At 41.3% G+C, this 25,349-nt stretch overlaps 1 protein-coding gene across 7 annotated transcripts; it reads right to left on the bottom strand.

The window, feature by feature from the left end:
• Positions 1-1,172: 1,172 nt before the first annotated feature.
• On the bottom strand, positions 1,173-22,015 carry LOC135260526 (solute carrier family 45 member 4-like). Of its 7 annotated transcripts, none has more exons than XM_064345817.1 (8): positions 21,817-22,015; positions 11,633-12,211; positions 8,661-8,849; positions 7,759-7,938; positions 6,107-7,251; positions 5,003-5,102; positions 4,196-4,407; positions 1,173-3,519 (listed from the first exon to the last, which is right to left on the bottom strand). In XM_064345817.1, the coding sequence occupies exons 2-8, from the start codon at positions 11,874-11,876 to the stop codon at positions 3,250-3,252; spliced, it is 2,340 nt and encodes a 779-aa protein (XP_064201887.1). In that variant the 5' UTR covers positions 11,877-12,211; positions 21,817-22,015; the 3' UTR covers positions 1,173-3,249. The 7 variants fall into 7 exon arrangements, with proteins under 7 accessions (XP_064201887.1, XP_064201915.1, XP_064201885.1 ...); XM_064345845.1 differs by having other exon boundaries at positions 11,633-12,206; XM_064345815.1 differs by lacking the exon at positions 21,817-22,015 and adding an exon at positions 20,819-20,948.
• Positions 22,016-25,349: the final 3,334 nt, after the last annotated feature.

Raw genomic sequence — 25,349 nt, 5'->3', positions numbered from 1 at the left:
CATGCATGCACGTGGCCATATTCTGCATACCCACTTGAGTCACTGGGCCACTTGCAACAACTTGAACAAGGTGGTTAGACCATAAGAGTCCAAACCTCCGCAAAGATTTTTTTTATTTTTTTTGTTTTTTTTTTTTAGTTTCCCCACATAGTTTTTGCCAATCTTGGTGGCCTTTAAACAAATATTTAAAAAAAAAATATTTTAAAAACAATTTGTATAAACTAATGAAGTAATTTATCATGATCCACACTTACATAAAATTATAATGAAAGTAAGCATAGTCTATTTAACATTCACACAATTACAAGTTGGTTATACTAAGTTAACATTTGAAATAATTCAGTAACCTGCAGAGATACCATAAATAAACACACAAAGTAAAATGACAATGTTGTTTAGCTTCTGTTGGTTTTAGAATATGTGTACCATCTTCTCTTGCATCAAATTGCATTTTACCATGAGAGCAGGTCAGTTTAGTCATTTGGTAGATTATGGAGTGTTTTATTCAACCACCACTGAAATAAGTCTCTCCTGCCCCCTAGTGGCGTAATCAACAAACACCTCATCTACTACTGTCATTTGGGTTTTCAGCCAATAGGGAAACACACAGCCACATTGCTAGGTATACTGCACTAATTATTGACCTTATTTGACTTCTTAAGAATGTTACATACATTTAGACACGTGACAGTTTTAATGAAGCTGAATTTAGTCGATCCTGTTCCTGGAGATCTAGCTGTTCAAGGATTTCATTAATTAAACCTATACTACAAAAGATTTTAATCTTAACACACATCCAATCATACTCAAATTTTAAATAATATATTCACAAATGTTAACGTAATATAGTGATTGATACAGATCAATGATAGCTGAAAAGACACATTGCCTGAGACAGGTGGACCCTATGTAGACTCAATGTGCTGGTCTAAGATACCCATTTGTGTAAATGAGCTAGAATGGAAATTAAAAAAAAAAGATTTAGGGTCACAATCTTGCATATGGCTTCTGTAAATACTATGGCTTCTTCTTAGAGGGTCAGTCAATACAGCGTTGTTCCACAGTAAAACATTAAGTCCTTTATTTTACAAAGATAGTACTTGCTGTAAAAAATAAAAATAAAATTTTCAACATCGCAAAAAGACTAAGCACAACTGTGAAATGACATCAAATTCAGATTTTTGAAAAGATACTTATTTTATTCAAATATAACTGGTGGCCAAAATAGAAGATGAACCTGGAACAGGAGTGTTAACACATGGGGCAAGACTGGGGAACATACCCATCTCTTCACTTGCGTTCAGAATCTCGTTACTTGGTACACAAAATCAAAATGTCCTGAGGTCAAAAAACCACACAGATTAAACAGCCATCTACACCTCCAGTGTTTACAATGCATGCACAAAGCCTTTGTCCAACCCCTCAATTCAAGTCAATTAACCAATGAATTTAATTAAAACCCAGACACTCTTTGGGCACCTCCACTTTACATACTTTCCACCTGTGTGGCAATACAGTTTCTCATATAAAGACTGAATATTTCCCAAGATGAATTCTACTCTGCCTAAAAATCCCAGAGTGAAGCTTTAATCATAAACTTTCTTATGCCTGAGAAACACCCAAATTCCACTTCAAGTATTCAAAAAGACTTAAATCCATTAAACAAGACTTTCCTATGTTCCGCAACAAATATTTATTTGGTATATTAAGAGAAATGAACAACAACAACAAAAAAACACCACCCATGTTTCATAAATAAGTATTGGTTTAAGTGCAGAAACTTTTCTGAATAGTCAGAAATTAAATTTATATAATTTTTATATTTTTTTAAAACTTAATTTCCAACATTTACATTTTCACAACTATGGATACTGCTATAGAATTTAGCTGTATATACACACATTCAACACATACCTATCCCAAAATTTCTATAGGATAGTCAAAGATACTTGGAATATTTGTAAAAACTAATGTGATTCTTTGTTCAGTAGTAAAGGGTAAAGGTCACTATCCTCTATCTGTCTACTGTCCTGTTCTCTATTGAAGCTTCCTGTTGTATCCATTAGAATCCACAGCATGTGTTCTATGAAGTAAGGTGACCATTTACCCCATTCATCCGTGTTGAATGTAATGAACCATTGGGTTATAGAGCTATGGGTAGCTGGAGGGTAAACCTCCAGCACAGACACATGACCCAGAAACCCATCACTAGGGCATCTGCAGCTCTGCTGAAACACAAAATAATGAGCATGGCCATGGATAAGCCTATTCTAACTAAGCAGAAAATTAGCCAAAATGGCTGCACTGACTGCCTGCAGAGCAATTTGATGCCAGGCTCTTTGTGCCAGAGTAAACCTGGACAGGCATTGGAGCCCTCCCCTCTCTGGTCAAATTAGTTTAAAAAAAATGCCTTCAGCTGGTATAAATGTAAACTGAGTAAAATGGAATGTGTGTCATTAAAATTCCTGTCCCAGTACTTTCTCCTATTGAATTTCCTCTAATGTCTATGCCAGCACAGGAACATGTTATTCTGCACAGTAAAGTTTACAACCAAACGGAACTGAAAGAACAGTAACAAATGTAACCAGAACTCTGTGTGCATAGCTGTGTTCCTCTCCTGGATTTGGCAAACATGGGGTGGGGTATTTGATAAACCAGAAACAAAATTCTGTCTATTCTGAAATATGTAACATTTCAGTGATGAAAACCTGCATTGTTTACACTCTGGGTGAAGCTCTCGGGAGAGAGACTATAGAACAATTTCCACTTTACGAGCTGCTGTGTTTCTCTATATTTCTGTTAAATCAACAGAATGACAAGTTAAAATGGGAAATATTCTCCTGCTAAAACATGAATCTCATGCTTAAACTTAGTCCCTTTTCTTTCACGAACATCTGGTTAATTGGAGGTGAAATGCACGTTTTAAAGAGAAGGTGCTACATGTTTAACGTGTTTCCTGTGGCTATTAAGACACCACCCTCCCGGAGGCTGTTAAAGGCACTGCCTTGGATCTTTCTGTACGACGTGGATAGGAACCTCCTAGCATTGCTGTAGTCACTCTCAGGTCTCTGCTCAGCACAGTGCAGTCACAGCAAAGCCTAGCACTTCCCCGTGTGTCCATTCACGGGACTGCAGCCCCATTCGTGGCGACAGAAAGGACTCACACTCTGCCCTGGCTGCAGGTGGAGAGATGCCGCTATGTGGCATTGCCGTTTCCCGGCTCTACCAACAACAGCTACCGGGGCCCCGTTAGTCTTTGTTGCTCTTGTCGTCCTCGTCTTCCTTGTCATCCTCGTCGTCCGTCACTTTGGGGTAGACGACCAGGAAGGTGGATGTGAGGAACCCAAGGAAGGCGCCCCCGGAGGCCACGATGGGAATGACCCTCACGCTGTCTACTGCGTCCACCACCGCACCCAGCGCTGACGCCACCAGAATCTGGGCGATGTATACCTGGCAGGTGAGGATGGCGCAGTCTATGCCAAATCCCCGCCGCGAGTTACCAGGACTGTGGTGGATGTACTGCAAAAAAAGTCAACGATGTAATCAATCAATCAGTCAATCCATCCATCATATTATAATCTGGCAAGTTTGACACAAAATCAAGTGGGGTCAAGGATATCCTCTTCTAACGATGAAAATCTACAATCAGGAATCCACACTATTTGCATTTTAAATGATTTTTGCAGACTAACTGCTCAAGTTCTGCTCTCCACTTTTGGTGCCCCTACATTTACCAATATCACATTTATTTGTAAATAAATGAACCAGTTCCCCAACTTAGCACATTTCTTGGCTATATTTGGCAGAACGTTCAAAGGTATGAAAAATATAAGTAGGCTCCCGGGTTCACTGTGAGTTCACTGTTATTCCAGCATTCAAGAATATTACCCTACACCCCACTAGAAGGGGCCCCAGAGCAGCTCAGTCAGTAAAGGTGCTCACTATGATAACAGGCTGAGGCATGTACCCTACACACCGCTAGTCAGACTGTAGGCAGTCACAGTGCTGGGACATAAATGGCTTCACTCTTCTGGTTGGCTCTAGAAATGCACCAGGCCCCTTCAAGCCAACACTTGTTATCAGTGGGATGTGCCTGCCTACTGTAATACTGGGTCCTAGTTGGGGAAAAAGGCACTGGCGAGTCTACTGGAGTGCACTGCTGTGGAAGATTTGGGCTAGCAGGGCGGTACTGTACCTCAGGAATGTCATGGTACTGGCCCAGCAGGGCATAGGGGCAGTAGGAGATGCTCATGGAGATGATCCCCATGGTGCTGATCATCACCATGGTAACATAGACATTGGGGAAGATGGCCATCACCGCTGTGCCGATTGTGAAGCTAAGCGTTCCCAGCATGTAGATGACCTTGACGCTGAGGTCGAAGTGGTCTAGGTACTTCTGGAGTAAAGCTGCAAACAAAAGGAGCTAGTTTGGTTGAATCAGGAGTGATACTCCAAAACTTTACCATCATATAAATCAGTACCACATTTTACCACTAGATGATATTAAAGGGGATATGTTGTGAATGTTGTGATATGTTGTCTCACAATTTGCTTGAAACTGAGTTCTTTGCTTCTGGCCTTGCTTCAATAAATCATTAAAAACAAGAGCGATAAAAAGTAAATATCCTGAAAGATGCCATGTACAGTGGTTTCTGATTTGACCAATTACCATAGACATGATTGGTCCAAATACACAATTGCTGTCATTTAATTTCTTAATTTCTTTCACAAAAAATTAAGAAATTTAAAATAAAGTGAGAAATCATTAGGCAATTGAAATTAAGATTGAGATAAAAACTAGTAAAAAGCCTGTTGGCAGGAGCTTAAATCTTTTAAAAATAATCTGATAAGATGAGCACAGCGGTGTTTGGTCTGTGTTACACATGCCTGTCTCAGACCATTTCTTAGGCACAGCACCTGTATCTCACAAACTCTGAATGGGCACAGCATAGACTTGGAACAGGGGCAGATTAGTATTTGAGTGCATGGGCACTACACTCACCTGAGCAGATAGCTGCAGTAGCGGCATAGATGACCAGTCCCCAGCAGCCCATCTGCACCCCTTTGTTGTAGTTCTGCAGTTCAGTGGAGTTTGCAGCGGACTACGGTGAGAATGAAAGTACATTCTGTGTCTAAAGGTCATCTCTATTTTACCAGGCAGGTCACTTAAGATTACAATGCTATTTACAACGATTGCCTGGCAAGAGTGAAAAGAGCTCGAGGAACAAATATTCTCAGAACCCAACAGGAGGGGAGTCACATTTGCATGGCAGTCAGCAGGGAAACATAATAATCATAACCAGTACAATTCTTACACCCCAATGTGGGCTTTTTTTTTTAATTGACAGAGGCTGAAAGGTTGAAGTAGGAAGGTGAACTGGCGTGCTGACATGCCGTTAAAGCAAGGCGTGGACTTTCTTGCTTTAAACCACAAACCTGTCGGACAGGGGCATGCGCAGAGTTTAAAAAGCAAGCTGTCACGCACAGAACAATCGTGATCGTAGACCGGGTGGATTGGTGATTGCCGGTAGCAGTAGTTGACAAGGATGTTGGATGAAGTGAAAAAATTACACATATCCATCTGAACGAACTCGGAGACTCAACCTGCCATCCACCCTCAAAGAGAGCGAACTTTACACTCAAAAAAGTCTAATGTTACCGTTACTGACATGGCAACCATGTGAGCATGCCAAGACAAACCTACAAACGTACTCAAATGTTTAGTTTAATGAAAGCAAATATATTATGTTGTATTCATTTCTATTGCCATGTTTTAAGTGGTTATTTCATGTATTATTATTTAGTATATTATTTCTATATTATATGTAAAATTCAATAGAAAATACTGGATGACTGCTGGTTAACTAATATGTACAGTATCAAATCCCACAGATTCAGTTCATTTGAGGTTCTGACTGAGTCCCGCATAGTCACAATTCTTGCCCTGTTAGATTCTAGTGTGCTTAATTGAGGAAGACCCAACTTGTGTAAAAAACAACAAACAAACATACTTTGTGAATCTGTCACTCTCATCAGTCTGATAGATAATCACAATAGTCACTTTGGCTGTAAGAAGAGCAGGGTGTTTTATCGTGTGCGCGCTCACCTTGGGGTCGCCCTTATAGATGACCTGGCCCATGAAGTCGGTGTAGAAGACGGCCTGGGAGATGATGGAGAACCAGGTGAGCAGGTGGCAGATGCACAGGCGCAGGAGCTTGGGCGGCATCTTGAGCATGGAGAGCCAGAGGAGGCGCACGGTGGTCTCCGTCTCCTCGTCGTCGCTCTCCACCTCGTCCTCCTCGCCCTGGGCGGTGGTGCGGACGCCCCAGCGGCGCTCGGCGTGCCGCCGCTGCTGCAGGTGGTGCTGCTGCTGCCGGTGGTGGCGCTTGCGGATCTCGTAGATGTCGCTCAGGCTGCGCGAGGGCTTGATGGGCACCTCGGTGTAGGCCCGGCGCCGCCGGTAGTGCCGGTAGCCCACGCGGCCGTGGCACGTGTAGGCGAAGGCCTGGCGGGGGAAGGCGTGGTGGCGCCGGCGCCGGACCGAGCTGCTGCAGGGCCTGGAGCCCAGGCGGACGGTGGGGAGGGCCAGGCCGAGGGCGTGGCTTTGGCCGGGGGCGTGGCTTTGGCCCAGGGCGTGGCCGTGGGTGCCGGAGGCGCTCGACTCTCCGTTGGGTTCTTTGACCTGCGGAGGGAGCAGCCAGTCGTTGCCGGACGGCGTAGCTGCGGCCCCGCCCGGCTCCTGCTGCGGGCTCGTCAGGCCGCTCGCGCTCTCTGGGGGAGAAGGCGGGGGATCGTCGAAGACGGGCAGCTCGGCCCCGCCCAGGAAGCGCATCCCCTCGTTCAGCTGCAGATCCAGCGTCCTGTCGGCCCTGCTCATGTCCAGCGTCCTGTCGGGCATGCTCAGGTCCAGCGATCGGTCCACCATGGCTAGCATGGAGTCGCTCTTGCTCCTCATCAGGCAGGCGGCGGTATCGTAGCCGCGCTCCTCAGTGATGGCGTCCATGGGGTAGAGGGAGAAGGGCAGGGAGAAGGGCAGGGTGGCGGACGCCGGGATCTCCTCCTCTTCCGGCCCGTCCTGCAGGGGGTTGTACTTGTTCTCGTCGATGCTGAACAGGTGCAAGCCCACGGAGGCGATGAAGAGGATGGAGGCGAAGAAGAAGAGGATCTGCTCCTGAGATTTGAAGGCCCGTCCCAGCAAAGTGTGGGTCCAGTCCAGACCCCCCAGCATGTAGCCCACTGCTCCTCCCAGCCCTGCACACGAGTGTGTACATGCACACAGACACATGCATACATCCACACAGAAGAGAGGGTGAAGAAAAATGCCTTAATTGTCAAAGAATGGAGGACCTGAAGTCGTTGACTGCACTTAACTACCTTAATATTGCAAGCATGTAATTCAGTAATTTTCTGGAAAAAGTCTACAGGGGTTTGAAAATTAATCTTGGAGCTCAGCTGGATGAATCAAACTAATGGCCTCTATGATAGCTTAGATTTATGATATGCTTGCATACAATATTCATTATCATACCCCCTTAAAAATAAACAGCCACAGATCAACTGTCAACATTTTGGTCCTCTGATGGTGAAACATGACAGTACGATCGATCAGCACGTCAGTGGCTGAGCAAGTCTGAGTGTCTGACTGTGCAAGTGGTATTAGTGTTTTTAAGGTATTTCCTTCAGTTACAACCAAAAAAAAAAAACATTTACCAGGAGTAAGTTTAGTAATAATCCTGTGAAAAGAGTTGTGTCTCATACCGGCTGCAAAAGCATGGATGTTGAGGGCCATGTCCTGCTCTTCATTGCTGGCCACATCCAGCAGATAGGCCCTGATGGGCCCCTCGGCAGCATCTGCACAGAAGTCCAGCAGCACCACGCCCACCACTGTCAATACTATGCCAATAGTCTGCCTGCCTGGCACATCCCCAATGGCAAGCCCTGAAACACAGCGAGGCACCAAATATCTTTCTGTGACTTAAAGGAGAGAGAGAGCGAGAGCAGTGGGCATTTGGCAGCATACTATACTATAGTGAATAGGGATTCCTAATCCTTAATTAGCTCTGCAAATATACAGCAATACAAGTAAATATGTCAAGTGTAATCTGTGTAAAGTGGCCCTGGATAAATGTTTTCTGTCTGTAAATACATTACGTGATGCTATGATTCCTATCGTTATATTTTTCATTTTTTGAGGTTGCCTTTTGAGGTATGAGCCCAAATAAACTTTTATTTACATTTTTCTTTATTGCTCAATTTTCAACCATCTCAGTCTTGCGAAATCCTCTGTAAATTACATCTGTTTGCCAGAATGCTTGCATTTTACGCAACTGGCACAGGCAGGCACTGGAATCAAAAAAAGTCTAGTTTTCTCAGTAGTCAAGGAAATAACCTTTATGTGTTGCTGTTGGCTGTCATATGGAAGTGAATTTAGAAAAATTCAACCTTGAATTTTCCTTTAGTAATTCATAGTACCTTTGTAGCTGATATTAAAGGGATAATGTCTATGTTTAAACACAGAAATGCAGAGGAAGAAGAAGAATTTGTTTATGCTGTGTATTAACAGGGAACATAGTCTTTAAATTCACAACAAGGAAACTCTTTGACTGGTGTTTTGACTGGCTATGCCAGTGTTGTCATAGAAACCCACTAAACCCACTCACCAATTAAAGAACCATTGAGGAAGAGGGCCACACCCAATAGCACTCCCACGCAGAGCCCCAGGACAAACGGCCGACGCCGACCCCATTTCAAGGTGCAGCGGTCACTAGCTGAGCCAATCAGAGGGGTGAAAATCAGGCCCAGGATGGGGCTCAAGAACCAGGTCAGGCTGTAGTACTGCTCCGGCAGACCTGGTGGGAAGGATGAAGGACAGTCAGGGCTAGGCCTTTTCAGACACCCAGGGAAGAAGCCTGCTCAGTTCTACACACATGCAATCCCCAGGGTTTTGTTTCCCTACACACATCAGTTAAAAGCTCAGCTCAGGAGCTGGCATCACTGATGAGAGATGTTTTTACAGGGTTCAACAGGGCTCACATTTTAGGAGCATTTGCTCCAGAAAATTGATGTGCGCTAACTGGAAAAATACACTAACATTGAAGCAAAATATTCCACAAATGTTATTAGGTCTCGACCTGGCAATCCGCAAGCGCAATTTTTCTGGAATGCCCAGTTTTCTGGAATGGAAGTTCGGCCCTCATTCACACGACCCTTCAACGGTATAGTTCTGGAACATTGCCAGATTAGGCGGCATGTGAGAAAATGGCCAGCAACTCACTGAGCCCTTTGATTGGTAGGGTGGAATTTGGTAAAAAGATGGACATTGTACCAAGCTGGGTATTCGATCAAAAGGGAAAGATATGCGTAGCCACTATGGAAGCATATTAAGAGGCAGTCTGGTTTTACCAAGAGCAAAATAAGTCAAACGGCCAAGATAGTTTCAATGGCTTTTTAATGGCAATTAATTATTGGTAAGGATGCTGGATCAAAGAAACTGCCTCCAGTGTGATCGCTTATCATTGAACCATATTTCAAGGTAAAACTTACTCCATCTGCTATTAAACTGTAACCTTCCTATTGTCACGACCAGACCACTTTATGGGATAATATCTAACAGTTTCTCAGGTTGTCTGTCATTCATTCACATCCAGTTCCTCTGAAGCAATGACATGCAATAAGCAATAAAAATTAAAAAATGAAATATTGTGACCTTTGTCACCTCTAACCTTAGAGGACACAGCAACATTAACTTTGCTTAGGAAATGGTAGTTCAACATTTTCAGAACCTTCTAAAATATTGAATTATATTCAATAAGTAAATGCTGCTGGAATTCTCTTCAAAAATAAAAAGTCCCATGCCTTAAAGAACTGTATAAAGTAGAAATCTGTAGAACACCAATGGTCCTATGGGTAAACTACAAAATCCACGCATCTATAAACAAAAGAAACCTGCATAGGCACCCCGCCACACAAAAAAGCACCACGTGGGCACGCCAGCTGATAAATTGGGGTTCGCCTCCCGCTTAAATTCTCCGCAACAGGAAAACAGGAAGCCAGAAATGTGCTGACTCACGCATTCCCGCTATACGTACCAAACTTTGTAGACTCCATTGTTCGTTTTTGCGCTAGAGGCAAGCATTCCTGGAAATGCCCGTCTTCTTGCTGCTATGGCAAATACTTAACATTTCTGGCTTCCTTTCTGATGGGGCAACCGTGGGTTACAGCATAACTCATTCGCTATATGACTCTGCACCAGTTTTTTTTTTCAATTTGTGGCAAATTAATTATGTTATTTATGGGATAGTGTGGCATCATGAAACCCGAGCTAAGTGTTATAATCAACTGATTTGATACAATCAATAATTTTTCATCAGAAATTAAATTCAATAAATCCTTATTTTTTCTACAGGACCATTTACAACAAACAGGTTGTCTCAAAGCACTTTGCAATCACTTTCCGATGTGGGAACAGCGGAAAATTATTTCCCAACCCCTTAAAAAAAAGTCTGGTTCATACAGGACAATCACAGGTCAGAGTGGCTCCAAATGTCATGAGTCACTGAAATCTGTTTTCAATGAATGGGGCAAAATATTTTGGCTTGGTTAGTCAGAAGAAACAACAGTAAGGACAACAGGCCATTCATCCCGTCTAGACTTGCCCGTCCACAGTCCACTGCTGCATCTAGCACTGTGCAAAACCTGGCTTTCATTTGCGAAGACTAACAAGCAAATGAGTATATGGAAAAATAGGTAACCTAGAAAACTGCCACAAGGCTGCGAGCGTGTTATTGAATTTACTAGCTAACTCGCTAGACTGTGGGACACCTAGTCCTTCATAGATTTACTCAAACTTAAGGGATGCAAGAATGGTCAATGATTAGACAGTTGGTATACTAACAGCTACAATAATTTAATTGCCATATAAGCACAAGAATGCAAGGGATATTATACAAATTGTACAAATCATGTCACTAAAAAGCCTTCAGTGACATTCAGACTTTTTTAAAGCAACTCCACAAAAAATATTAAAATCACCAGGTTTTTGCAGTCATACATCCTGTTATTCAAACAAGTGCTCATTTTTACAGACAAACGCATGCACTGGTGAATTTTGTAAAACACAAGGAGTTTGGCTAGTCCACTATGCAGTGGGATGTGGAACTTTATTTTCAACTATTTAAACTGTAAAAGTTTGAAACTATTTTGCGTACCCAAGTACTGATGGGCAAAAGAGGAAACGCATACAATTAGTTTGCAAGCTATCCACTGGGAAGGGGTAACATGTTGTTATCACAGCTAATTGTGTTTATTGACATAAGTGCATATACAACGAGTAATAATGTTTGTGATATACAAGATGAACTAGCTTTTAAGCCAGCCAGTCAGCTAGCCAAGCTAGTTAGCTGTCTACCTTTTGCAGTTGGTTAGCACTGCTAATCTGGGCTTCTGGGTGGCTCATTCGGTTAAGGCAACATGCTGTGGTGCAAGGATGAGCCCCGCGATCTCTAAGATCTAATCCAGACTGTGGCAGTGCTGACTTTACCAGGTAGCCCCATGGAGTGACATGTAATTGGCGAGTTTGTCGCCTAGAATAAATGAGACCCGGACTATTCTTGGTTCCCTTGGTGTTCCTTACCTATCTGCAGCAGCACTGGCGTAACCAGGGCCGTCTCCATAGCATAGCAGAACTCGCGGCCGAACATGATGGCTCCATGCATGACCCACTGGCGAAGGGGGATTCGCTCAGCTGGACCCTCACTTGCTGACCCCTCCTGGCTCTCGGTCTCCTGCTCCATCTTGGGCTCTTTAGCAGGTTCCACCACACTTGTCACCAGGTCTGGGTCTGAGCCAGAGCTCTGGGGAGCCATGGTCACGGACATGTAAGCAGGAGCTGGAGGGAACGCTCCAATCCCAGAAAACTATTGATGGCGCAGATTCTCCCTCACTGTCACCAGCTGCTGTGGTTGTCTTCCCTTTGCCTTGCGACCACAGTTCCTGCCAACACCATTCAAGGCCAAGACACAGTCCTCTGTCAGAGGTCTGCTGTCTTTACGGTCGGTTAGATTGAGTGAAAGTCCATATCAGTGGCCGTTGGGCTAGTACATGTGTCATGATTTCTATGGAGATGCTGATTTGGGCGGTGATGGGGTGGAGCTGAGGGAAGGAAACACAGGCGAGAACTCCGCTGTAGAGCCCCATGGGACACCCAACTGATCTAGAGCCATCCAGAATGAGGGAGACAGACAAAGAGGGAAAAACAGAGGGATGCAGAGATTAGTTGAGAAAAAGCAGCGACTGCATTTACAAGGTCTTTAGCAACAACCGCATCGTCAGGAAATGAAACTGCATTTGAAAAGATCTCTGAACTGTCACATGCTGCACATGAACCAGCTTGCTCTCGTTACCTCTTTTCACCATGCATTGCATCTCCATGTAGCAGATGTCCACATCATGGGTTATTTACATACAATACAGGCAGTCATAGCTATTACCCATTTTTACAATATTTGGTGACAAAATTCAAATTAAGTACCACGCTCAACATGACAGCACCATTACCTCACTTGGAACACCAACTGCCTCCTCCTGGTTATAAGATCAGTTGTCTAACTAACACTGCAAGTCATCTATTTCATTTGAAGAACTACATTTTGAATTATAATGTTTGCATTTATAACTTATTAATTTGGTTTACCATGAGATTTGCTTATTTTTTAACAAATATAATATGCCCATGTTTATAATTTGAGACTGCAGCCTCCTGGACTTATTTAGTCAGCCGGCTCTGGCTTCACTCATAAGGACTTCTGAAAAATACAGGCTAAAAATAAAAAATCTTTTTGCAGGTCTTCACTCTCAATGGGATGTTTGGCCTATTTTTAGATTTTCCATCACAACTACAGCAGAAGGCAAGAGGGCATAGAGCTGTAGTGTATGTGGCTAAAACTGAGGGCTTTTGGTATCAAATTTCCAGTCATTTTCAAATCAGTTCTTTATAATGCAGATAAGCTTTTGCAGAGTAATTTGCCGTTAAGTAGCTGATTAGAAATTTATGGTCAAAACAATGGAGAATGTTTTAAATTTAAATACACAAACATGTACTAAAGTGATAGCTCACTTTTTGGGTTTTTTGTTTTGAGTATTATTTCAGTTTTAATGTAAGATATTGATTGGCTGAGTTTTTCTGGGCAATGAAAGATATTTTAGTTATTTAGGCCTACAGAAATTAAGAAGAGCTGCAGGTTTTACAAATGCTGTTATGGGGGCATTAAGCAAATTAATACAGTTTGACTACCCCACAAAGCACCTGCGCATTACGCCTCCAGAGGTTGTTTACATGTATATTATCCAATTGTTCTTCACAAATTTGCAATCTTAGTTTGGGTTTGGAACCATCTTCTGTGGCACGTGCAAGTCACATGCAAAGGACATTGCGGTGTGGCTTCCTATATCATTAGTACACAAGTACTTGTGAGTGAAGAGCACATGACTGCAAAACTAAAAAGGAAAGAACTACTTACACTGTATAAAACTGATATTTATGTTTAAAAATTGCAAACAAATGTGGTAGGATTCAGGTGCACAACCTCTGGAAACATTACCTCATTTTACAAGCTGCTTTTTAGAGTTAGAAACGTATTGCCTTACTTTAAACGTTTGAACGCCCAGTACCCACTGTTGTAATACCAGCTGGGCATCATACACTTTTGTAAGTATATCAAAAACATCCTTTGCACATAAAACTGTTTGGATAACATCAAAAACATACACTAAAGCTGAAATAATATAAAAACCTTCTCAGAAAGTGAACTATCACTTTAACTGAAAATGAGACTGACATGAGGGACATCTGGGGAAAACTATTAATTAAAATGAGAAATTCCTTTAGGCCAGACAGCTCCCCTGGGGCATCCTCAAAAAGCGTTTTAATGTAAGCTGAATTTCATTACACAAACATAACATGTAACCCATAACCTCCAACGGCTGCTGATGATTAAACAAGACCTTTTTTGCGTTATAAACAAAACATTTCCAGTGGCACTTAAAATATGTATAATACCTGTTTTCCCCTAAGGCCTGAGGCTAAATCAATCATAGCCAGACAAAATATACAGTACAGTCTAGCGCTCATCCAGACAAAATGTACTGTGACTCTTTAGCCCCTCAAAACATCAAGAATTAGGCCTACATTTCTTCCATACCATTCTAGAACTATTTCATAGATCTTTCCTGGTCGCTGCTTGGCCAATACACTTGCTGTCTGTAGATCTAAATACTTAAAAACTCAAAATTACAACCTACCTAAGACCCCTCCCTTCTCTTGAATATAATCACATAAATATAATTACATTTCCAAATATAGGACATATTTCATCAGGGGCATGGCCATCGTTGTCATATGCAATATTTAGCTACATGCCTTCTACAAGTCAGCCTATATCTTCCTAGGACAGTAACATGTACAAATTCCTGTGAGGAAAATAAACTCCCGCTACTCTAATTCAACAGTGGATCCATAATGGAAATACTGACCTCTGGTTGGAGAATGGAGCCTCACAAATGGGCAGTACATATTCGGTGAGATGATAAAACTGATCAGCTGGAGGATGCAGACTCAAGCACAGAGCAGTTCTTTGACCACAATTAACAGATTGTTCCAGTAAATTCTCATATGAACGGCCAATAAGAAAACATGTACGCAAAACAGATTACCTTGGCTAAGATTGTCCCAAGTAGTATAAATGTTGTCACATATATCCTGAATTGTACAGCATTGGGCTCACTGAGGTATGTTTGTCAGATGAATGGTCATCATTTGCAGCTCTGCCAAACAAGAATGAACTTGCTTGTAAATTCCAAATTCCACTGGTTAATCTACTAGGGGTGTATGGAAATGGAAATGGACTGCATTTATATAGCGCTTTTATCCAAAGCGCTTTACAATTGATGCCTCTCATTCGCCAGAGCAGTTAGGGGTTAGGTGTCTTGCTCAAGGACACTTCGACACGCCCAGGGCGGGGTCTGAACCGGCAACCCTCCGACTGCCAGACAATCGGTCTTACCTCCTGTGTATAATACACACCTTGCCCCATCAGAAAAGACCTGCACTACACTTTCATAAAATGTAACATGGCATACATTTTTTACCAAGACATGTTCCAGTGTTCTTTTCCACTGAAGACCTGGTGTTTATTAACTGCAAGCTATAGTAGTTTAGTTCCACACTAATCCAGGACACTAGAATGGCTGGCTAATAATTAACACCGGGACTGGCATCTAAACTAAGCCGCCATTCACAAATCTGCCCTCCCGTATCAGCTCTGATCTGTACTCACAAACACAAACAATTCTATTCCAAATGCTATCTCACAAACACCGCCATAAGTCAGGTGACAATTGCTAAAGAGCACAGCAGTTGCAAGCAACAATTTAACATTTATGAGAAATACATTTAAAAACTTTCAATTGAGATGACCTAATTGATTGCAGTATACTGGCTGCACAGTAAAGCCATGCATTTACCATTTTAATGGCTGAAAAACATTACAGCAGCTCACGTGTCTCCACCCTTGCTCACCACCTAGCAGCTTATATGAGGCAGCTTATGTGATCTTAATTACATCTCTGGAAAAAGTGCCCAGAGGGCTTTCTGTCATTTTTTAAACAGTTTTTTAACATAGGACAACACACACTCATACACATACACACTGTATACATTTCATACAAATCAGAAAGCAGGTTATGTACATTTGTACTCAATTTGACAAAATGATTAACCAATTAATTTGAATTATGGACATACGTGTTGTATTTATATGTGTCTATGGCCATGAGAACAGGTTTAAAGTGATATGTTTGGTACACTTTTTTTGTTGGTTAAATTTCTTCATATTACAATACATCCCTCAAACAAATGCATAACAAAACAAATCAAGCAACAGGACTTCTTTTTAAAGAGTCACTATCCAATGTCATTAGCTAGTTCTGAATTATTTCCAGGTCATTGTACTGTAATGGCAGTTAACCAAATAAGCAATGTCAATATTTTGAAGTGGTAACTGTGTAAATACCCACAGTAACCAAATTCTCGCACCTTTTCTCCTTCTCTCCCAAACTAAGGGAACTTACCTGCTGTCTGTGTCTGGAGGTAACAGGAATGGCCACCCCACTCCACACAAAAGAGAAGAAAAAACCACACACCGATACACTCAACCAAATGAAACAAAGTAAACCACGACTAAGCAAACTTAGAAGCGTGCTTTAGGTTCCCCAGTGAAGCTTCAATCGGTCATAATCCGAAAAGAGAGGAAGGAGCATGCCTGACTTTCTACCAACAATCACAGTCCACTGGCAGAATCATCAAGCTGAGACGAATCAGGTCATCCACACACAATTTCAGAATGTCAGGAGAAGTTTTTTAACTGGACGGTGCTCTCGATGCCCCACCCCTTTGCGGCTCCACCCCTTACAGGGGAGGGCAGGGGTCTCTCCCCTCTGCATATTTCCCAGTGCAGCAGAGCTTGCGAGAACATGTTCAGATTAACTTCGGGTGGAACACACGTGCAGGTTTCCTGCCTCATTTCTAGCTTTACCGAAAGGTCTCTTCTAATTTCACATTATTCTTTTAAAATACTTTCCTCCTGTTAGTTTTGTGACCATTTACATGTCTACATTTAGCACTGAGGTCTCATAGCTGTTCAATAAGAGAGTGAGAGTGAGTGTGAGAGAGAGAGAGAGAGAGAGAGAGAGAGGGAGGGAGAGGGAGAAGGAGAAGGAGAGGGGGGGAGGGAGAGAGAGAGAGAGAGAGAGAGAGAGAGAGAGAAACCTGTATTGCAAATCCCAATACAGGATGTTACACTTCTTACTATACAAAGTCCATTTGTAGCAATGTACTTATGATGGTTTTCCAAGGTATTTATGATGTCTTCCATATCAGAATGACATGACATGATTTAAGGATTTATAACCTAGTAGTGTAGAACATGCAATGTAGCATGGTGTAAATGAAACAAAGCTAGCTAACTGCAATGCAAGGAAAACGTTTTACGACAACAGTGGAGTAGAGCTGGCGAATGGGTCGCTTGTGTTAAGCCGGGCTGGCACTACTGTATTAAAGGTCCAGGAAACGGAAATATCTGAATTCTTTGCTGGAGTGTTGTTTTAAACCTTTTCTGCATTCACAAATGAAATATTTTTGGAATGCCTAAGCATTGTGCCTTCTCTGGATGCAGAAACACCATTACGTTTCTTTTTTTTCCAAAAAATTAAGTGGCCCACAAGAAATGGGTTTAATTTCTGGAGGCCCACGGGCATTACAATATTGCAATATTCTCAACAGTTAATATTTGTAGTGCCCATTTTTGCGAGGAGGACTTAACACCAACTATTTTACAAAACCAATGTGGCTTTCCTAAAAAGCTAGTGCTGGTGAATGATGCAGTGCCTTCCCTCCCCTCATCTTCCTCCCAACTGATGCGGTTAGTGACACTCCCGGCTGTAACAGAACAGAAGTGTGATGGTTCAGTAAGTAGGACAACCATTAGCTAGCAATAATTAAATAGCGCTCAAGCTTAGACATGCGGAATCAAAGACTTTCTTTATTTGGGTGTAATGTCCAGAGTTTGAAACTGCTGTAGTGAAATGTTAGTGTACAGTAGCTCAGTGTTACGTTATTACGCATTGATTAACTATACGATGGTAAAGCCTAGCTTATGTTGCTTTCTTTCGTGTTGTCTGGTAATCTAATGTTACTGCACTGGACAACTTACTTTAACCTAGACATGGGTAATGGTTTACATATGATGTGTCATACGAATACCAATTTTAATGAACGCAGGACACACACCCATCTTGTCCTTTTCTGCTGAACAGGTTACGATAATCTAACAGTGTTTATTACAATTTAATGGTCATAATTGGGTAAAAGAAAAACTTGAAAGCAATATTAACAAGACAATCAGTTGTAACTTCTGGGGAATGTAACCACAGTTTGAATCCAGTTTCCTGGACCTTTAAAAGCATGGAAAACACCATTGGCTATTATCAAATGCAGCATTACTTTTTAACTTTGGCAAGAACAACATGTAAGGTTTCATGCATGCAGTTATACTGAGAGTAGACTAAAGCTTTCACCTGTAAATGTTTCCTAAAAACAAATAGTTCACTTTCAAAGGGCAATGACACCCTAAAGATGACCGATTTTTTAAGCAAGCAGAGTGTTGTTATTAACTCCACTCACATGACCCAAGTAGCCTATATTTCAAAGGCACAAATACACCCACACAGTCTTCAGAGGCACATTGTATCATGACAAACATTTTTGTCGAAGCTACACTTTACACTGTATGAGTATTGTAGTGATTTAAAGGAATCCATCCCCCTCCCCTCACCCCACATTTTTCAACCCTGTAACACATGTGGTTGCATTACGCACTCTTGCTGGAGTGTGTCTACCCCACCAATGCACTCAACAGCACACCAAGCAGTGACTAGTTTATGCCCTACAGGCCATGTAGTACTACAGGAAATCAATCAGATGAGGCACGTCCCTCACTGAGAAAAACCGAAAACCTGTGGGTGCCTAGCACTTAATGCAGTACTAGCATGGAGAACCCTGGCCTCCAAATCCCACTCCACTCCAGTTGGGTTTTTTGTTTGCTTTCACAAAAACACAAGCACAAACTAACATCTGCTATCATAAAGCACACTGCTAACATTAATTTTGTGTGTACAAGTGCTGTGACTACCCATGCAGGGACTAGAACCTGCTGTTTTTAAGAATCAGACAAGAGTACATGTTGCACTATATGAGCCAATTGTGATTTATTTCCACTGAACTAATTAAAGTTTGGGATGACATACCACAAATTTACAGACCTGTGAAGTCATATTATATGCTGATACCACATAACCTATCAATGTTAATCTGCCAGGAACCGAACAGCACCTTATACAGCAGGCATTCCTTTATAAGCACCTTACAATTTGTAAGTGCATAACAGAGCTATATCAACAATCATTGCAACCTTGTAATAATTATTGTGATTATAATCAGATAACTTTTTAGTTGTCAAAAAGAAATACGTTTGCTGATATCTGCTTATGCCGCTCAATGGCAGTGCTGACAGTTCAAGTCTTGGGAAAGTCACTGCTGATTTTCAGTACACACTACACACGTATTAGCCTAACTGATGAGAGTGAATACGGTAGTCACTCTCAGTAAACTGTACACATTTAACCACTTAGCGAGGGAATTCATTATTTAGGCATGTACTCTCCTCTCCTGCCCTCCAGAACACATGTAACTATAGCGACGTTTACTTTGGACCAAGATGGTGGCCGGTTCGCAAGCAGTTTTAGGTTCTTTTGACAGCTCCAGTAACCTGAGGCGTGAGTTTACTATGTCCGACAAACTATTATGAACGACAGCGGTGCGGCACGCCTTTTCTCCTCATGAATTTAGCACTTCCGAACGAGGGTTTTTCTGTGAATCATAGCATTTTGAAATAATTTCAAAAACCCGTTGGTTCTGTTTTGGCTCACTTGGGGTTTTTTTTTTTTTTTTTGAATGCCCTCCTTATAAGTACTTTTAAGTAATTCGGTCTCCCGTTCTGTTCCAAGCTACCTCTACCTTGCGCCATTTTTTTCGAACATAGTACGAAGAGGAGGAGTTGTGCGTGGCACCTTACGTCACACATAACAACTATAGTTGTTGAGTATGGCTCTGGCACAGAAGCGAAATTCGTTAGTTACCACCTGGACACTTCAGCTAGTGGCTGCGGTTGTAGAATGCAATTGTCACTCTCTTCTATAACCGAACTCGCGAACTGTGTCTGAATTTAACAGTATTGAGTACCCCAGTGAGGAGTGACAACCGTATTTAGCCGCAGTGTGTACGTGGCCATTATGATATCGCTCAGCTCCTAAAGTCGTTATTTGAATAAAATACGACGTCATGTTCACTGTATTAATGAAATTAAAAGGTAATTCTAGAAACGACAGGAGGGTCTTTGGTTCTCAATGCCAGGTAACGTACAGTCCCTGGAATAGCTCATTATATTAAAAGATTGTGCCATCCTATGATTAAGGCGTGTTGTTGGGTAACACGGGTATGGTACCAGAGACTGTAAAAAATATGGTACAGACTGTAGGTAACTGACATACTGTATATAGTACGTGACCTGTCTTTACGAGCTAACGTTGTGCAACTCTTAACGTTACCACAACGTTACTGTATTGTACTGTTGTACAGCACGCCTCCATGAAAGCGGGTAAAGTTCTCGTGTATATGTGATATAAAACTCAATACAGGTATCCAACCAACACGGACTAGTAGTAACACTGAAGTATCTACATAACGTTGTCACCAGATATCAATAAAAAGATAATCTTAATTGAGGTTTTTCGGAAAAACGGTTTTGATTCCATTTCCCGTTCCACGAGACCGAAAAACAGATTTTAAATGCCTGAGGCCGAACGTTAGTGTCGAGCCATCATGGGAACAACGCGGCTCATTTATTTGACTATAATACTGACAAATACGGTGTATTAAATACTTGTTTAATTGACAGTTAGGTATCTGATATCTTACTGCAAATATAAACATCGATTTTCATTGACAGCTCCCTATTGGTAGTTAAAGCATACCGGTAGTTAACTTAGCTAATTATCCAACCGGTCTAGTGTAGCTAAGTTATCGTTAGCTCACAGACTAACTAAACTTTCGTCACCTTGTCCGAAGGCTGAGTTGCGATATTTTGGGACTTTCGAAGCTGCTACGACAAAACAAAAACCCACTAACTTACTTTACACGGCCCCTTACGTGTTTTGATTGAACTCCACTTCTTGCTGCAGCTTCGATTCGTAACTGACTTTTTTGGTGTGGTTGTGGTACCTGTTGTCATCACCTTTTGAAACGGTGCACGTTCACGGTCACATTAGAATACAAATCAAGTCATTTTATTGGCTTAGCGACCAACCGCCCTCCAGTACGGTACGGCAAGACCGTCCTCAACTGAATGATCCTCAGATTTTTTCTGCGAAACTTTTTAGGATTTTTTGTATTGTTTCTGAAGGGTAGGCCTATTATTTTCAGAATGTACGTAATTTTTAAGTTGTTCATAAAGAATAGCTCAAGTTTGGGTTTTCATAGGTATTTAGAGAGAAGGTGGATACCAATGTACTTGAACTTCTTTCCCTTCCTTTAGCTTTGCCTGCCGTAATTAGACACGAATTTTGACCACCAAAACCATGCTTCTCTAAGCATCTTTTATTGTAAAAATAACAATAATTTGTAATATGAATGTAAAATGCACAACTGTAATTGTAGATCAGTACCATCACTGCAATGTCCTCCATCAATTATGTAACAGGAACACATGCCTCCTTTGTGGTTGGCTAAATGAATCACTCTTGCCATTGCTACTGATGTGGGTAGGCTAATTCCTTTTCTGTTCCTCTATGGATAACATTTTTCGTTTGTCATAACCTTACAACAGTAAGCCCCTGACTAGTAATAATCTGATATGAAATAAGTCTGCTGAAATACCAAGGGTGTGCTTTACAAATTAACCAATGGTCAACTATGTCCTCTGATGGATCACTAACCTCCTTTCCCGTTCTCTGTAGTTGTATGCCCGGGGTCAATACTACTCTTGTGGTGATGCTATAGCCAATTATGCAGTGACAATCCCAGCCACAATAAGCACTGGCATAAATTAAATTATTTCAGACCATGGGGTGGCATCCATGCAGCAAACGCTTGTGTCTCTGTGGCACCCAGCTGCCCCTTTTGTAGCTTTTAAATAACAGAAAACTTACCAGTCCAGTGATGTCTACATAGTGTCCACTTTATGTCCACACTCAACGATTCAACCAATTTATTTTTCAGAAAATGTTTCCAGTTTAATCTGCAAAGTACTCCTCTGGTTTCTCCTGATGCTCATACTGTGTCAAAATTTCTTTCTTCGCCATTTCATATGCTGCATTTTTCAGAATGGGTGTTTTTTTCCACAGACTTGTCATAGGTCTTGCTGTTAAGACAGACACTGTAGCAATTTCAACATTTCCCACATGTTCTCCTTTTTTACTCTAGTTGTTTTTAGTTTGGTTCTTACTTTTTTTTAGCAACTCTACTGGCTTTAATGACACAATGTCAATTTTATTGTTCCTGTACTGTGCTCCAGCTTACAATTATGTGTGTGTGTGTGTGTGTGTGTGTGTGTGAGAGAGAGAGAGAGAGAAAGAGAGAGAGATAGTGTGTGTGTGTGTGTGTGTGTGTGTGTGTTTTCAGCAAAATTATACTTTTACAGCATCCTTTCTTTGAGCCTGTTGTAATGTGCATCACAGTTATTTCACCGGGTGAATTAGTCACCGACACTACTGTATTCAGGTATACTCATCTCAGTTAATTGAACAGTTGACGTATAATAATCAAGCGGATAACAATAACTAAAGATGATAATTATTGCCTGTAATTGTTGCATTGTGTGTCCATTCTAGAATTATGTTTGTAAGCAAGGCAACATTATTCTTTTGTTTACGGGAAAAACATGCAAAAAACCGTAAGGTACCTATTTATGAGATTTCACCACATTTCATACCACTCCAATAGTAATTTCACAATTGGTCAATAACTGAGTTTGTTGCAACTTCTGGGACAACAATACTGTTTACCACACAGAGGCGCTGTTGTCCTTGCAACAATAACATTCTGAATTCTAAATTTGCCAGGGAACAGTAGCCTTTGTGCTCCTTCTTGTAAACAGAATTGAAAATTCTCATTTGATTTCAATTTTGAAAAAGTCAGTTTTTTCTTTTTTAAAGAAAACACTAGATTGCTGCTTGGTTCATTTCTGAATACTGCATTACACTGCGTCGGAAAGGTGTTTTGGCCTGAAAGTGATGTGTGTCGACACTCTGAGCTGAGCTTAACTGCCAACAGTCAATGTTCGAAATTCCCACACGTGTTTCCGAAAACTACTAATACCATTAATGAAGGCATTGGTGTGAGTTAAAGCTAACCTAAATGGCAGTTATCTAGTGTTTTCGGGTCATATGCCCCACTGAAATTAAAAGAGAAAAAGTGCTTTGCACTTCCATGTCTCCCTCCCTCACCCAGAAATAACAAAATCCCCCTCTCCCCAATCCCCCCCCCCCCCCCCGACCTGGACTGCTCAGCAGGTTAAGCTCTCCACGCAGTGTCCTAGATTACCCAATTTGGGTCAAGGCCTTTCTGATGCTGCTTTGCTTCCTTCAGCACTCACCTAATCCCCTCCTTCTCTCTTGCTCTCTTTATTTTGATTAAAAAAATGATATATTACAAATTCCTCAAACAAACCAAAATCTTTATAGTATTAAAATAAATAAATAAACATGTATGATGTATTCCATTTAGCACCGTTATCCCTCAGGTATTGATTGAAGTGTCAACCAGGAAGCCAGTGAATCACAATTCTGAAGTTTAACCAACTGATTTGGATGGGATTGACATCAAATTCTGAACAATTACTGATAAAAAAGAAACATTAACAAAATTGCATTCATGAAATACTAATTTTCTTGCAAGAGTGAAGTTAACTGATGATGGCATTTTAATAGTAATTTAATTGTTGCTTCTCAGTAAACAATATCGTTCCAGTGCTGTGAAAAGGTATTTGCCCCCTTCCTGATTGTATCTATTATTGCTTATTTGTCACACTGAATGTTTTCAGATCTTTTGACTAAATGGAATATTAGACAAAGGGAACCTGAGTAAACACAAAACACATTTTTAAAATTATTTAATTTATTTAATGAAAAAAGTTATCAAACACCCATATCACCCATGTGAAAATGTACTTAATAAACTGGTTGCATCACTTTTCACAGCCATAACTGCAACCATCACTTCTTATAATTTGATATCAGTCTTTCACATCACTGTGGAGGAATTTTAATCTGCTCTTCTTTGCAGAACTGCTTTAATTCAGACAAATTGGTGGCTTGTTTCAGGTCCTGCCACAGCATCTCTGTTGGGTGCAAATCAGGCCACTATACTATAGGCCACTTCAGAACTTGAATTTAGTTTCTTTTCAGCCATTCAGTTGTGCACTTGCTTTTGTGTTTTGCATCATTGTCTTGCTGCATATCACAATTATGCCTCAGCTTCAGCTCATGGACAGATGACCAGATATCCTTCTCAAGAACGTTCTGGTTCCTTCAATCATGGCAAGTTGTCCAGGTCCCAAGGCAGAAAAGCATCCCCAATCCATCACACTACCACTACCATATTTGACTATTGTTATAATGTTCTTACTGTGAAATATTGTATTTGCTTTACACAAGACATAAAGAGACCCATGTCGTCCAAAAAGTTCCACTTTTGACTCATCTGTCCGTAGAACATTATCCTGGGAAGATCATCCAGGTGCTTTTTTTTTTTTTTTTTTTTTGCAAAAGTGAGATGAGCATTGATATTTCTCTTGGTTAGCAGTGGTTTCTGCCTTGCTACTCTCCCATGAATCAGTGCCCAGTCACGTTCTTATTGTGGAGTCATGAACACTGACCTTAGATGAGGCTAGAGATGCCTGCAGTTTGTTGTTGTTCTTCTGGGACCTTTTGTGACTTCCTGGATGAGTCATGGTGGCTTTGGTGAAATATTGGCAGGCCAGCCACTCCTAGGAAGATTCACCACTGTTCCAAGTGTTCTCCATTTGGAGATAATTGCTTTCACTGTGGTTCAGTGGAGTACCCAACCCTTAGAAATGGCTTTGTAACCCTTTCCAGAATTATATATTTCAACAACTTCTTTCTCATCTCTTCTGGAATTCCCTTTGATACTGTGCTTATAAAAACTTCAATACTCTGATGTTAAGGTTCCATAGGAGTGAGGTTTAGATTAAACAGGACTGGCTGCAATCAAACCTGGATGTGTTCAATCAGCTGAATCTAATTATCAATTAAAATTGGTTAATTAAGTAACTAATACTTTTTCACATTGGTGATGTGGATGTTTGATAACTTTTTTCATTAAATGAAATAATTTTAAAAATGCATTTTGTGTTTACTCCATTTCTCTTTGTCTAATATTACATTTTGTCTAAAGATAATCATTCAGTGTGACAAACATTCAATAATAGAGGAAATCAGGAAGGCGGAAAATACTTTGTCACAGCACTGTATTTGCCAGATTTGAGATCAGACAGCACAAAATCTCTCTTTCTCTCTCTCTCTCTCTCTTCTACTAGCATTTATTGAAGTAAGATGATATTGATACTAAGATAATTTCTGGGGATGTGCTCTACTCCCTCATCCCTGTACTACATAGCAAAAATATTTGTCTGAAATTATGAGAGTAATACCAGTTGGCTGCA

Source organism: Anguilla rostrata, chromosome 1 (assembly GCF_018555375.3).
Source record: "Anguilla rostrata isolate EN2019 chromosome 1, ASM1855537v3, whole genome shotgun sequence".
NCBI classification, from domain to species: domain Eukaryota; kingdom Metazoa; phylum Chordata; class Actinopteri; order Anguilliformes; family Anguillidae; genus Anguilla; species Anguilla rostrata.
This window is presented reverse-complemented; position numbering and strand designations above follow the sequence as displayed.

Excerpts from the sequence above, each read along its gene's own strand:
- LOC135260526 (XM_064345817.1), bottom strand. The coding sequence starts at position 11,876 with ATGTCCGTGACCATGGCTCCCCAGAGCTCTGGCTCAGACCCAGACCTG. Across the intron at positions 8,850-11,632 it reads GCCAGTGCTGCTGCAGATAG|GTCTGCCGGAGCAGTACTAC; the intron begins GTAAGGAACACC and ends CCTTCCCACCAG. Across the intron at positions 4,408-5,002 it reads TACTGCAGCTATCTGCTCAG|CTTTACTCCAGAAGTACCTA; the intron begins GTGAGTGTAGTG and ends TTTTGTTTGCAG.